Below are 15,032 nucleotides of genomic sequence, written 5' to 3'. Positions count from 1 at the left end.
TATGTAGTATATTTCTTTCTTTTTCAGGGATTATCATTATACATATCATAACCAAAATTAATTGGATTTTTTTCCTAGGTAATGAATTCTCTTATGCCTTTTGGCAGTTTTGGTGGTATGGTTCGTATCATGAGACACAAACCATTTTAGCAGTATTTTCTGACAAGTATTTTTCATTAACTCAAGCAAAGTGAATTGGCATGCAGTTTCACTTAATTTCAAAATGGCTTTTTAGAATTTGTACTGAAACCTGTTTCATGTGTTGATCTTAGAGTGTTCAGGCATGTTTTTTTCTGAATTAAGTCATATCAACATAAATAAAATCAGTCTTCAAAGAGAAAAAATGCATTTTAATAGATGAATATTCATTTGATTTACAAAAGGGATCCCCATAGTTGTGTTTGAAAGTTTGGACACTTCCATATGCTGTGGTGACTTTCCAAAAGATAAAAAAGTACCAAACTGTAGCTAGAAGAGCACATTTGCAGAAGCTCAGATTGGCTGCTTTTTCTAGCACTCTGTTGTTAACTTACTCATTCTGCTTTCCTTTCCCATGTCCAAGTATGGCTACTCTGCAACCAGCTTTTCTCCTGCTATTTCTTTGTTTTCCGTGATGCTAGTTTCTAACATACTTAAAGGCAGTCTAAGGAGTAGCAGAGAATAGCATGACCTTAGAACATTTCCTTTGGACGCATCTATGCTCTTATGCAAAAGTTTGTTTATTTTCTTTTTTAGACTTTAGCCCTTTGTCTCCTTAAAGTTTGACATACCATATTTGTCCTTCCTCACCAAAGTTATTAGTGGGACAAACAACAAATTAACTCTGTGCTATAACTGCTCACTTATCAGTAAAATGATCAAGAAGTTCAGCGTGCTGTGGAAGCACAGATAGAAAAAAGCCTGGTACCTAGACCTTTTGTGGTGTTGGGTGGAAGTTAATCAGAGATTTCCAGAACCTTAAGGATTATTAGGAGTTAGCCAGGAAAAGCAGGGAGAGGGGGAGAACAAGGGTGTTCAACACAGAAGAAAACACATGTGCAAAGACCTGTTAGCTAGGAAGCTCAAAGATGTTTAGGATCACTTGGCCCTGGAGCACGAGTTGGAGAGTAGATACAGATAAAGATACGGAGGTAATCAGGGACTTCTTTTTGTGCTGGTAAGAACTGGGGATATTATCTGAAGAATAAGGAAGCGGTTGATGAATTTTCACCAAAATGGCAATAGAGTCAGGTTCTCATTTTTGAAAGATTATTGTGCCTATAGGGGAAAGAAAGACTAGAAGGGACCACAGTGGAGACAGGCCAGGAAGCTGTTAAAGTGTTCTGGGAAATATTACTAATGGCTTCTACTTGGGTAATGCCCGTGGTGATAAAGAGAAATAATCTCGTTTGAAAGAGAGTTAAAGAGGTGAATGGGTAGAACTTGGGGATTTCTTGTATTGAAGGAACAGTAAAGAGAGAAAAGGAAAGTATTATGCCCATTTTTTGACATGAGAAATTAGCTAGATGGGAATGCCATTGAGCTAAGGAACAGAGCATTCATACTCATATGAACAGATAAGAGAACAGAGGTGGTCAAAGGATCATTTCTGTTTGGGATATTTTGCATTTGAGGCAATAGTTTATCTGGTTTACAATTTATCTGGTATCAATTGAATATATGAGTTTGAGCTGAGTTAGAGATAGTTTGTTCATTTATTCATCAAATGTTTAGGGAGTCCTCCTGTGTGCTAGGAATTATTTTGAAAGTATTGAGAATATAGTAGTGAATAAAACAGAGAAGATAACCCTACCTTCACAGAAATTATTTCTATAGAAGGAAGACAGGCAATAAATAACAAAATAATTTCAGATAAAGTACTTTGAAGTACACTAAAGGAGATGAAGCAAGGTAATGATATAGTGACAGATGGAAGGTGAAGCAGAGATTACTTTAGACCGGTCGCCTTTCTGAGGAGGTAATACTTGAATCATGAGAGGATATGCTGAGAGCCAGTATAAAAACATTACAGGCAGAGAGAAGAGCATGTGTTCAAAGTTCCCAAAGTCCTTAGGAGCTCACTGGAATCTTAGCTCTAATTTGTACCCCCCACTTTTTGTCACTCCAAGGTGTTGGGCCACCCCACAGCAAGTACAGATAAATTTTTAAATGGCTGATGTGACAGTGAATTGAGAAAACGGCAGAGTGTACCCAAACATCTGATCTTTTCTTCCTTCTCGTCTTCTTACTTGGGCTAGTCCTTCTAACGCTCATGAATTTTGTCTTTTATACAGCCCTGATTTCTCAACCTGGTGTTGAAACAAAATATTCAGAATGTTTCCTGAATTGTGTTGAATCCCTGAAACGCAGATTGTGCATTGTGTACCCAAAGATACATGTATCAGTATCTCACAAATGTGTCTTTGTTCCCTGATGTGATAAGTGCAAGTTCTAAAGAATTTAGTTTTCCTATCTATTTCCCATTGTTACAAGTAATAAAAACCCAATGGAAGGCAGAGATAGAGACAGGCCTTTGATAATTCTTTATTGAGTCCCAGCTTGGCATACAGCAAAAGAATCTCCAGAGGGACTGAAATACTAGCATTAAACTATAGTCCCTTACAGAATTCAGAAGACTCCCGTTTAAGTGGAGAAGTTCCTTGAATCAAACACTTCTGTTTTATAATAGTAAATAATGCATTGGGTGACACACTAAAATGTGTGCTTCATTTTTAAGTTCTGGTGAGTGTTCTAGTGATAAAAACTAAAATCAGTGACTGATTTTTGTAGAGCAGAGCTTCTCAACCCGACACCATTGATATTTGAAGCCAGATAATTCTTTTTTCTAGGGAGTAGGGGACTGTCCTATGCTTTGTAGGATTTTAGCAGTGTCCCTGGCCTTTACTCAGTAGATGACAGTCATACACCTCCTTGGTTGTGACACACAAAAATGAGTATAATTATTGACAAATGTCCCAGAGAGTCAAAGTCAATCTTGGCTGAGAAACCACTATTCTAGAGCAATTCTTAATTATTCTAAAGAAGCATATGTCATGCTTCAAGGGAATGCCCTACTGAGCCTTCCATGGTAGGTGGCAAATTCCAGGCCTACTAGTAGAGTGAATTAACCTCTATCCCTTGGATCCTCTTATGATGTAAGGACAGCCTGCACCCTCAGGCAGTTTCTGTCACCTGTGTTGTACTAGTGGAAGTGACATTGGTATCTTATACCCAAGTTTTATTTATTTGCATGTTGATGTATTGAGAGGGAGGAAGGAAAAACTTGAAAACTATTCTATTCTAGAGCTGTCCCAGCCCAGACACTGCTCGGCATTTAAATATTAACTAAATTGTGTTTTGAGAAAGTTGATGAATGTGTGTTTATCTGTATATGTTCATGCATTTATATATGTGTGTGTATATGTATCTATACATGTATGTATGCATGAATTTATAGTGTTGCAACTCTCTATTTATATGTTGGTTGTTTGGAATTCTGTATATATGCTTCCATTTTTTCCTTAACAAATCACTTTTTTGTATAGTCCTTAAATTATCTTTGCCTGGTTGATTACTGCATGAGATCCCACTGCAAAAATCAAGAAAAAAAAATTTCAGCTGTTTTGGGAAGGTTGATTTGCTTCTTTTGTGTTGTACATATAGTTAATAACATACTTCCTAATATCCTGTAGCGTACAGATGTCAACCCTTTTCAGGCAATGGACCGAATGATGTTAAATATGCGAAACAGTATGCAGGAATTACAAAGAAACTTTGTAAGTACTAAAAAATTGATGAGAACATTATTTCAGTTATTGGTACCCATATTATAGTGGCTTTCAATATTTTTTAAATTTTTTAATGTTTATTTATTTTTGAAAGACAGAGAGACAGAGCATGAGTGGGGGATGGACAGAGAGAGAGGGAGACACAGAATCTGAAGCAGGCCCCAGGCTCCGAGCTGTCAGCACAGAGCCCGACATGGGGCTCGAACTCACGAACCATGAGATCATGACCTAAGCCAAAGTTGGACGCTGAACCGACTGAGCCACCCAGGCACCCCTCAACTTTTTTTTAATCATGGTCCACAGTGGTTGAAAAATATATCTTACAGTATGACCCAGTACACAATACTTGTGTACTATAAAAATATGCCTGAAATAAAAGTTTTGCGAGAAAATGATCATACTGTTTACAGAGTGTGCCAATATTTTCTGTTTTAGTTCATATTTTAAAAATCCTGGTCACAACCTACCAAATTGATTTTACAAACTATGAGTTTGAAAAATAGCATTAATTAACTTTCAAAATTAAACAACCTCAAAAACATTTGTTCTGCTGAAGGTCACTATTGTAAATGGACATTTTATATGAATTTAGATTTTTAAATTATTTGTAACTTGTCTACTTAAAAGGATTTGTAGCACCTAGGAAATTTTTAGTGTTTTGTATTGTTTTTTTAAAAAACTGAAAACAGACATTTTAGGAGTGATGTTAATCACTGGATTAGATCCATGCAATCCAAATAGTTACAAGCTAGTACTAATACTCTTACTTTTCTACTTGTACTATTAACATCAAAAAGAAAAATAATAACTTCATATTGATGAAGAAGACTCATATTATTTTAGTCATCCAGTTTAGAATCTAAGGATCATTTCAGAATATCCAAATCTAGGGCATTATTAATGACATTCGTAATCTAGCAATCTGGTACCCACAGGAGGTGTAAAACTTCTTGGTATATGGCTAGTTGGTTCACTGTTGGCAAAATTACACACAAGGGTCAACCACTAACTATAATAGTATCATAGGCCTCAGGACACAGCATTTATATTTAAATCTAAGCTACAAGTCTGTGATCTCAAAGACTTCGGGATCTATGAGTGAATCACTTGTTATTATTCCTCACAAGAAGAGTGAAAATTGGTACCTACAATGGAAGGAGATTAGGACCTTCCTGGAGGTGCTATTTGGATACACCATAGCCTTAGTAGAATGTCTAGCTAGTATTGTTACTTAGCTGAATCCTCTGACATAAGTCTTCATATTTGACAAAACTCTCTGGATTTACATTTTATACTTACCTCTAGGGTCACCTTTCAGTGGATCCAAATGGACATTCATTTAGTTCTTCCTCAATTATGACTTATTCCAAAGTAGGAGATGAACCACCAAAGGTTTTCCAGGCCTCAACTCAAACCCGTAGGGCTCCAGGAGGAGTAAGTATTTTCTGAGCATTCTTGGAGCTTTATAAAATTTGGAATGATACATCACCTATATCATATTTTAATTATTAAAGCTTGATACAGTTCTTTGGGAGTAGGGATGAGGGGGAGAAGACACCATATCACTGTGAAAAACAGTAATGCTAGCTGCCTTTCCTTAGTTTAAGGCAATTTTTGTCTCCCCAACCCCACCTCAGGTGCCTTTTTCATGTAAATTTCTATTATTGATGTTTGTTATTACCTTTACATCTTGACCAGGTAAGTAGACCTGAAAAAAGTCTTTGTTTTGTGAAATAAGTGTCAATTTTTAATTTATATCTGAAGTAAATGAATTTTTTAACTCATAAAATACAAGTATACAGAAAATATATAGAAAATAATATAATAAATACCCATATTCCTTCCACTCAGTTTAGTTAAATCATAAAGTTTTTCTCTATTTGCCTTACGTTGTCTCTTGCTTTGTTTTCTTTTTAAGCAAAAATGTTACAGATGCAGTTTAAGTTTCTATGCACTCATCCCTCCCTGGTTCCTTTTCCCTTTTACTTTCTCCCCCAAAAAGAACCATTTTCCTATATCTGGAACTTTTTCTGATGTATATTTTTACAATTTTATTACTTACATATGCTTCAAAAACAATATAATGAATTATTTTATGGGTTTCTTTTTTTTTTTTTTTTAATTTTTTTTTCAACGTTTTTAATTTATTTTTGGGACAGAGAGAGACAGAGCATGAACGGGGAAGGGGCAGAGAGAGAGGGAGACACAGAATCGGAAACAGGCTCCAGGCTCCGAGCCATCAGCCCAGAGCCTGACACGGGGCTCGAACTCACGGACCGCGAGATCGTGACCTGACTGAAGTCGGACGCTTAACCGACTGCGCCACCCAGGCGCCCCTATTTTATGGGTTTCTAAACTTTATATAAATGGGTTCATGCTGCGTGTGTCCTCTGCAACTTGACTTTGCTCAGTAATATGCTTCTGAGATTTATTCGAGTTGATACGTGCAGCTGTTTCTTTATTTTGACTTCTATATATTATCTAAAATATGAATATACCACAGTTTTGAATCTATTTTTCTGTTGATAGATATTTCTAATTTCTCACTTACTTATCTTTATACATGTCTCCTTGTGCAAAAGGTCTAGGAATGTTATTGTTGGTTTGGAGGAGGTGAGTGCCTTCATCTTTACCTAGAAATTACTAAGTTACTATCACACAGCGATTGAAACAGTTGGCTCCCAGAAAGTCTGATAATGAGTTCCCATTCCTACACTTCCTTGTTAGTACTTACAGTAAAAAAAAAATTAGGTTTGCCTATTTAATAGGTGTGAGTAGTTCATTTTTTAGTTCTTACATATGAAGACATACCTTTTAATGATGCTCTTGCCATAGGGCAGACATTTTCATTTTAACTTGCTATAAGTGACATGCATCTTAAATGTAAGCAATTTATTTATAGATATCCTACAGCAAACCATGCTACTATTAATAGTCTTTGGCTATCACTAATATTCTAATGACCCATAGAGTTGATATGTAGGAGCCATGAGATTTCAAGCCCATCAACATGACTACTGAATAATTAGTTGCCTTTATTTGTAGGAATGCTAGCATGTACTCCTAACTATTACTTTGTTAAGGACAGTGTTGAAGGCACTAAGTTTTATATAATTATTTGTTTTAATATTTGATTACAATTTAGAAAAAAAGGTTAGATTATATTGGTTCTATTTGCCCTAGACATTTTAATTTTGAGCAGTCCAGGAAATATCAGAGAACTATTATCACAGTTTCACTGCAACTTAGCAGGGGAACTGAGTACCCAGTATTTTTGCAGCTGTAGATTTATGGTCTTACCTCTATAGGTAAAGAGGTCCTGAGAAATTTAGAATTATAAATATTCTATATATATTTAAATAATAACTCACTTTTATAGATAAAGGAAACTAGGAGAGCATTGAGAGATTCTGACAGTGGACTAGAAAAAATGGCTGTTGGTCATCATCTTCATGACAGAGCTCATGTCATTAAAAAGTCAAAGAACAACAAAACTGGAGATGAAGAGGTCAATCAAGAGTTCATCAATATGAATGAAAGTAAGTTGTCACAGAAAGTAGCATTCTTCCTCTTAAAACAGCAGCTGTACTGGTAGAACTTGAATGTTTTCTGTAGAAACATTTCATAAGATGTCCTTTTGAGGTAGGTTATGAATAGTACATGTATGGACTACCTTATCAAAGTAATAAAATTGTGTATTCATTGTTTCATAGTAGATCTGTTTTTTACAGTGGTTTTGGTAATGTTACTTATTTTTTGTTTTATACTTGGAAATGGAATCTTTTGAATTGTCATTTGGTAAGACTGTCAGTAGGCAAAATGAGTTTTTTAATATTTCTGGGGTATATTTAAAAAATGAAGAAAGAAGAAAATTAAAATTATCTATAATCACAACCTCAAATAACCATTATTACTGTTTTACTATATTTCTTCTTAATAGTTTTATGTATATATAAACACATAAAATTTTTTTTAATTAGTATTTTATTGTCTAGTTTATATTGTGCTTATTTTAATTCACCATTATAATTGTGAAACCAATTTCCTATGATGTTGTCTTTCAAAAATATTCTAAATGGTTACCTAAAAGTTTTATCCTGAATAGGCCATATTTTATTTAAACCATTCTTTACTGGCAGACACTTGAAGTTTTGTATAGATAAGATTTTAATTCCTTGTACTGTTAGATAGTATATCATGTATATATCAAATAAGTCTTTACATTTTCTAGATTTTATATTCATTCTTCAATGCATTTAAGTCCTTTCAGTGTCCTAACTCTTGTCATTGTAGTTTTTGGGTTATATTCATCTCTCATTTTCAAAAAGCATTTTCAAAAAGTGTTTTGTCTTAATAAAGGGTTTAAATTACCATTTTAGTAAAAGAAATTCTCTTAAGGTTGGGTTGATAAAATTATTCTTCGGCGATGAGATGGAAGTTACATCTTAACCTTTCTTTAATTTTAACCTTTGTAGTTTTGTCATAGTTAAACATATGAAGAGTACTTCACAATAATTAACATGTTGAGGAAAAATTTAGTGAAAGAACACATACATTATAAAGGCCATCTGGAAGAACAGTATTACCATTTGACAGCTGTTATTATCAAAGTCAGATTACCTACTTCATAACAACATAAATTGACAGTCAAGATGTGCAACCTATCAGGAAACTGACAACAGAAGCTTGTGTGTTAGGCCAAGTTATGTAGGAAAATGGTGAGGTTAATAGGAAGTGCTTGTTATTGAAGGAGTTTCCAAGTACAGAGGAAAAGTATGTTCACCAGGAGATGACCCCCCAAAAAGAATGTGAATCAGTATGATTTGGTCAAAGGGTCCATTGGGTGGAATAATATGATATCCAGGCAGATGCATGAAAGACCAGATCGTCAATAACCAAATTGTCAATAGGAATAAAAGAGGGACAAACAAAAAAGGAAGTATTACCCTGAGTCAAAGACCTTTATATTTGGAGCACTTCCCTGCATCTATCTTGAGGTTAGATGATAGAAGCACAAAGCCAGAATCAAGTATGTGGAAACAAAGCATTTACTGACAGTTGATATCTTAATACTTGCCCCTTTATTTTGATATTTAATGCAGGTGATGCTCACGCTTTTGATGATGAATGGCAGAATGAGATTTTGAAGTACAGACCAGCGGGACAGTGGCGCCATGTGGAAAACCCTAAGATGCGAAGTGTTGGTCATGAGAATTCAGGCTCCCGAGAACTTAAAAGAAGGTTAAAGTTATTTCTAAAATAAAGTGTGCTTTTTAAAGAAGAATTAGAAGAAAAGTTATGAAATTTTACCTCTGTATCAGGAAGTTTTGATTAACATCTGTTGTTTATATCAACAGTATATTTTGTGAAGAATATAATAATTTTACATTATATCTGAGTCTGCCACACAAATTTGAATTTGTATCTAAAAACCAATAATATTTTAAGATTGTATCACTAGTAACTCACTAGCAAATTATGCCTCAGAAGATAGGGGCTAAAATCCTTCTAAGGAAGTGTGATATAGTTATTTTTGTAAAACAGTTTTTAGTCTAGATAGAGTAGGAGTCATATATTTCATGCCAGGTGAACATATTGGTGTCTAGAGATATGATAAGGGGAGAGGGGCTCTATTGGAAAGGCTTAACAAACTTCCCTAACAAGTCAATGGCAAATGCATTTTTAGACACTTGTATAATAAACAATATCTGCACCTATATTAGGTATTAGATATTAGATATTTTGGAAGAATTTTTCAAAAACTTTAGCCTTCTTTGGGATTACCTTTTGGAATAGCTGTGAAATATAAATATGCTGAAGCCATACCTTAAAGATTAGAGATTTTTGTACATTTAATGTGTATGGTAGAGTTAGAATTTAATTTGGTTCTCTGGGGAAAAAATGGAAAACAATACCTAATTCCTATTAAAATTACACTTGAGAGAGAGAGAGAGGCTTCACCAGGCCTTAAAACAGAAATCTATTCTAGGCCATAAGAGAGTGGAGGATTGCTGCAGAAGGTGGAGGGCTTCACAGAACCAGCGATGGACAAGTGGGTACCAAGTAAATCAGAAGCCTTGTGCAGAGTGTCATGTGCCAGCATCTTTTATTTTAAATTACTTATTTAGGAACTTAGAGCCCTAATATTTTCTATAGAAAATTTGCTCCCATGTTACTTTTAGACAATATTTGTCTCACTTTGAAAAGTTTGTTGATAAAAACTTCACAGTGCTAATTATGATTATGAAATCCAGGTCCCTGTTAGAGAAAACATGTTCTTTTTTTTTTTTTTAATTTTTTAAAAATGTTTATTTATTTTTGACACAGCATGAACGGGGAAGGGTCAGAGAGAGGGAGACACAGAATCTGAAGCAGGCTCCAGGCTCCGAGCTATCAGCACAGAGCCCGACGTGGGGCTCAAACTCACAGACTGTGCAATCATGACCTGAGCCGAAGTCGGATGCTTAACCGACTGAGCCACCCAGGCACCCCGAAAACATGTTCTTTATAGATGATCTTACATCTGTGGCCCCATCAGTGGCATTTTTTGTAAACTAGTATAGTCTGATAGAACTTTCTGAAATGATTTCCTGCGATGACAAAAATGTTAGGTATCTATATCATCCAATATGGTAGCCTCTAGCCACATGTGGCTATTAAACCACACTTGAAATATGGCTGAGGCAACTGAGGAACTGAATTTTAAACTTTATTTTATTTTAATTAGTTTAAATTTAAATAACGTGGCTAGTGGCTAGCATGTCGGATAACATCTCAGGAAAGTAGCTGTTGCTTTCTTAAATGTTAATGAAATAGTCTCCCATGTGTTTTGCTTTTTAAAAAAAATTTTTTTTAATGTTTATTTATTTTTGACAGAGAATGAGAGACAGAGCATGGGTGGGGGAGGGGCAGAGAGAGAGGGAGACCCAGAATTCAAAGCAGGCTCCAGGGTCTGAGCTGTCAGCACAGAGCCTGACGCAGGGCTCGAACTCACAGACTGTGAGATCATTACCTGAGCTGAAGTCGGACGCTCAACCAACTGAGCCACCCAGGCACCCCTCCCATGTATTTTTGAAAGCTATTATTGAAATTTTAGATAAAACTCTCTATAAATTACAGTGGTTTTATCATGTTTGTATTGAATTGTAAACCATTGGCCATTTAAAAAATGGTATTAATGTTCATATTATATTTCTCAGGGAGAAACCTCATCAAAGTCCAGCCATTGAACATGGAAGAAGATCAAATGTTTTTGTGGACAAACTCAACATCAAAGGATCACCTGTGAAAATCAACAAAAAATAAATAGGCTTGCAGTTGATTTGTTTAGTTTTGATTGTTTTAACAGAGAAAGTAATGGTGCTGGGTAATACACATAAGACCAATCCCTTGTTAAATCAGTACTGTACTTAACAACTTTCTTCTGATATCTGAATGATCTTGGAAGTGCTAGCTTTATATTGTCCCTACTTTAGGAATAAAACTTTGATTTTCAACAATTTAAGTAAGTTGCTAAACTTTTATTAAACTCTTTATTTTAAAACATACTGATTTTTAAAGCTGATTTTGCTTTCTCAGTTATCTTCCTATTGGCTATGTGTTCTTTTATATGTTCCAGATTGAATTTAGAACTAGTTTTGTCATATGTATTAATTATAAGAAAGTAAAATGGTAAAAAAAATAGTCTTGGTTTTCACTAACAATACTACAGTGATGTTAATAAAGATAAAATTATTTAAATCAAATTTTATGTGTTATGTAGCCAGCTAGCTTAAAGATTAAAAAAAAAAATAAAGCAAAGCACCCTAGTACTGTTTTATGAGAAATTAGTTATTATTTTGATAAATTACATGAAAAATAATCAATTCTGAATTTCAAGAGATTTAAAATTGCTAATATATATGAGTTTTAGGCTTATAATTTCTTTTATAGTATATTCTTTTTTGTTCTAGATTACATTTTTAACATTCATCAGACTTTATATTGACCTTTCTCTTTAACTTATTAAGGTAGCATATTTCTGCTCTTCTTTCCTACAAACAGCTTAATCTGTCTCCACAGTTAACATTCGAAAGTTGGAGTGTCCTTGGAGAAACTCTACTCAGCCTTTTGTGACATTTAGAAAAATGCATTTGGTATTCTGTAAACTTGAATGATTGATTGTCTCAAAATTTCTTAGACAGGAGATTGTGTGTTTGAGCAAGGTACTTAGTAAATCAGTTGTTCTCTTTTATACCATTTAAAAATTCAGCTTTAGCTCTTTTATTCTAGAATTCAAACATTAATCTGTTTTTATAGAAGTTAGATTTGAAGTTTATGAGAATATAAAATCTTAACTCTTAAGTTCTGTTTCAAGGGGGGAAAAAAGAACAGAAAATCCACTCTCACTTCATAATCTTAACATCTTGTTTTTTTAACTTTGGAAGTAGACCTATGTGATTGTGCTTATGCTCTCCTGATTGTCTGTATTATATCAGTCAGGGTGTTTCATACTTTTAATTAGTTACCAAAATAAGATGCATACATGTCAATTCATTTTTATAACAAAAAGTGAGTGTGTATTAAAGATGTTAACATTCTCCTGTTATGCGTAATTTAGTGTACTAATAATATAACATATTGGGAAGTTGTCATAAGGCATAAATTTGAAATAACACTTTTGCGTAAATTCAGTTGATAGAGCAAAATCCCAATAGAATCGACACTGTAATTATTCTCCTTCTGCCTAAATCTTACATTGGTGATAACTTTAATCATTATATTCAAGTATGAAAACACATTTTAATAAATACATTAAAACAGTATAACTTTTATACATCATATAGCAATTAGAGCATCCATAGCTATTTTTTTCCTCCCAATTTGTTTACCATAGAGAGTAAATAAAAATTAAATTATATATTTCTTCTTATGCCACAGTGCTTCATAAGGGGCCACTTGTAAAAATATGTGACATATGGAGATTAAATGTCAATTCTTTATGTTCACATGATGCTGAAATCGCTTCTTTTCAGAATTATTTTTACCATATACTGCTGAGGCCAACCAGTATAGGAAGGAAGGCTCTCTGTAGCTTGTAGTTCATATTATTTTTTCTTTGGGGATGACAATTGATCTTTCTGGAACCCTGGATCTTTTGGGAATGGAAAGATAGTAACTATTCGGTGAATGTGGCCTTGACAATAAGGCCAAGTTGCTTACTTAGGCTCCTTGCCACATTAGAATTTTTCCTGGTACCAGGCAGTCTCAGTAATAGGTTTTCATTACTCTGCCTTCATGACTCCATTATCCTTTATTACAGGGCAGGGCAGGAGCACACTGGAATCAGATGGTGCCCTAAATGTGGCAATATGATGGTATTTGGAGATCTTGCTTTGGGGAGGTGACTAAGTCATGGGGGTACAGACTCATGAATAGGATTAGTGCTTTTATAACAGAGACTACAGAGAGCTCCCTTTCCCTTTCTATTAATTTCTGTTTCTATAAGCCAATATATTGTTTATGGTATTCTTTTAATGTTTATTTGTTTTTGAGAGAGAGAGAGAAACGGAGTGCCATCAGGAGAGGGGCAGAGAGAGGGAGACACAGAATTGGAAGCAGGCTCCGGGCTCTGTCTGTGCTGTCAGCACAGATCCTGACATGGAGCTCGGAACTTGTGAACTGCGAGAGATCATGACCTGAGCTGAAGTCAGACACTCAACGAACCGAGCCACCTGGGCACCCCGACTGTTTATGATATTTTTATCGTAGCAGCCTGGATGGACCAAGACAGTGGTCTTAGGCTGATTGGGCTAGGACAAATTGGAAATTCTACTGAAGTGTGACCAAGACCCTGACTGCAGTGTATTAGGACTTTCAATTTGGTAATAATGTTCATATCTGAGACCTCTTGAGAACCCTCTGTCCCTGATTACATGGATCTTGCAGTAAATTCGCGTTCTGATGATCTCTTAGTCCCCAGTGTTATGCTTATTGTCTCTTGGGGTTTGGGGATTCTGATCAGACTTTGGTGTCCTCTCGTGAATTTGACTTTAAACACCATCTCCTATCCTCTACTTGCCCACCATCTTATATTATTTGTCTGTGAAAACTTTCCTCAGTCTTGTCAGTTGCATGAGAAGTTTGCTTTGGGAGAGACCTTCTATCCACCCATGTTGCCTTCTAACCGTGTTTCTCAGGTCAGTAGTCATGTGGTTTAACATTAGGGTTAAAGCCTGAGACAAACATAGCAGTGTTTTACATTTGATAGAACACCAGGCAGTTTTTCATGGGTTTGTCACCTAATAGACTTGTACTACCTCCTGGCATAATTTAGGAGAGAATTGTAATGGCCATTCTGGGGAACTTGGAAATAAACAAGACTTGCACTTGAGAGGCACCTTGAAGAACAATATCAAAGAAACAACAAAGAAACAAAACCTCAGGAGAGCCTTTGTGTTATTTGTCTAAAGGAGACCACTTTGTTTATGTAGGAGACTGGCCATCTTTTATTTCCATACTTCAGAGCTTTGTATGGCTTATATTTAAACTTTATCCTGTATTGAAGAGGGAAAGTAATTAGCTTTTACAGGAATACTTTCATATTTATATTATTAATTAAACAAGGAAACTATTAGACTGAGGCTTTAATGCTTTAGTAGTACATGTAAGCAAACCAAAACAAACCTATAATGCCTCAAAGTTAAGAAATTGAAACCTAAAGACATCTAATCATAGCCAACTAGGCTTTCCCATATAAGGCAACCAGTTAAACTACAGCCAAACAAATAATTGCTTTATAAATAATAAATATAAATAAATAATAAATAATATAAATAATTTGCCTCTTCTCTATAAGTCTCCCTTAGCTCTAATTAGTGGAGACCTTCTAACCACTTCCTGTTTGGCCACTGCCTAATACCAATAGATTATTGTTCAACCTTGATGAGGAGCATAAGGCAAGCTGACAGTCCGCAAACACCCCACCCCCATCCCCAGGTGGGGTATGTGTGATACTGCTTTGCTAGAGGGAAAACAACCTTAGCTTGACAATAGCTAGGCCTCCAGTATCCTGTGAGTTTTCTTTAGCAGATGAAAATCTCACTGGAAACTTCCCCTGGACTTTACCTCCCCCCAACTCCATAGTATAAAACCAGTCTCTCTTCATGGTCCCAGGGCAGCTCTTTCTGCCCAAGGGACCTGTCCCCATGCTTTAAATAAAATCATCTTTTTGCACCAAAGATGTCTTCAAGAATTCTTTCTTGGTTGTCAGCTCTGGACCCCACG

The 15,032-nt window shown here is 35.2% G+C and overlaps 1 protein-coding gene across 5 annotated transcripts in view; it reads left to right on the top strand.

Moving 5' to 3' along the window:
• The window catches only part of MLF1 (myeloid leukemia factor 1), a 37,323-nt gene extending 26,235 nt beyond the window's left edge, over positions 1-11,088 (top strand). Inside the window, exons 3-9 of one of the 5 annotated variants that reach the window (XR_006299446.1) lie at positions 79-120; positions 3,672-3,755; positions 5,073-5,201; positions 7,147-7,306; positions 8,870-9,008; positions 9,757-9,819; positions 10,967-11,088. Coding sequence is in view for 4 of the 5 variants with exons in the window: in XM_043595032.1 (XP_043450967.1) it covers positions 79-120; positions 3,672-3,755; positions 5,073-5,201; positions 7,147-7,306; positions 8,870-9,008; positions 10,967-11,072 (660 nt within the window). In the remaining variant the exon portion in view is untranslated. The remainder of the gene's footprint in view (positions 1-78; positions 121-3,671; positions 3,756-5,072; positions 5,202-7,146; positions 7,307-8,869; positions 9,009-9,756; positions 9,820-10,966) is intronic. The other 4 variants (XM_043595032.1, XM_043595034.1, XM_043595033.1 and 1 more) reach the window with 4 other exon arrangements.
• Positions 11,089-15,032: the final 3,944 nt, after the last annotated feature.

Source organism: Prionailurus bengalensis, chromosome C2 (genome assembly GCF_016509475.1).
Source record: "Prionailurus bengalensis isolate Pbe53 chromosome C2, Fcat_Pben_1.1_paternal_pri, whole genome shotgun sequence".
In the NCBI taxonomy this organism is placed as follows: Eukaryota; Metazoa; Chordata; class Mammalia; order Carnivora; family Felidae; genus Prionailurus; species Prionailurus bengalensis.
Note: the sequence above shows the minus strand (reverse complement) of the source record. Positions and strands in the feature narration are given on the sequence as shown.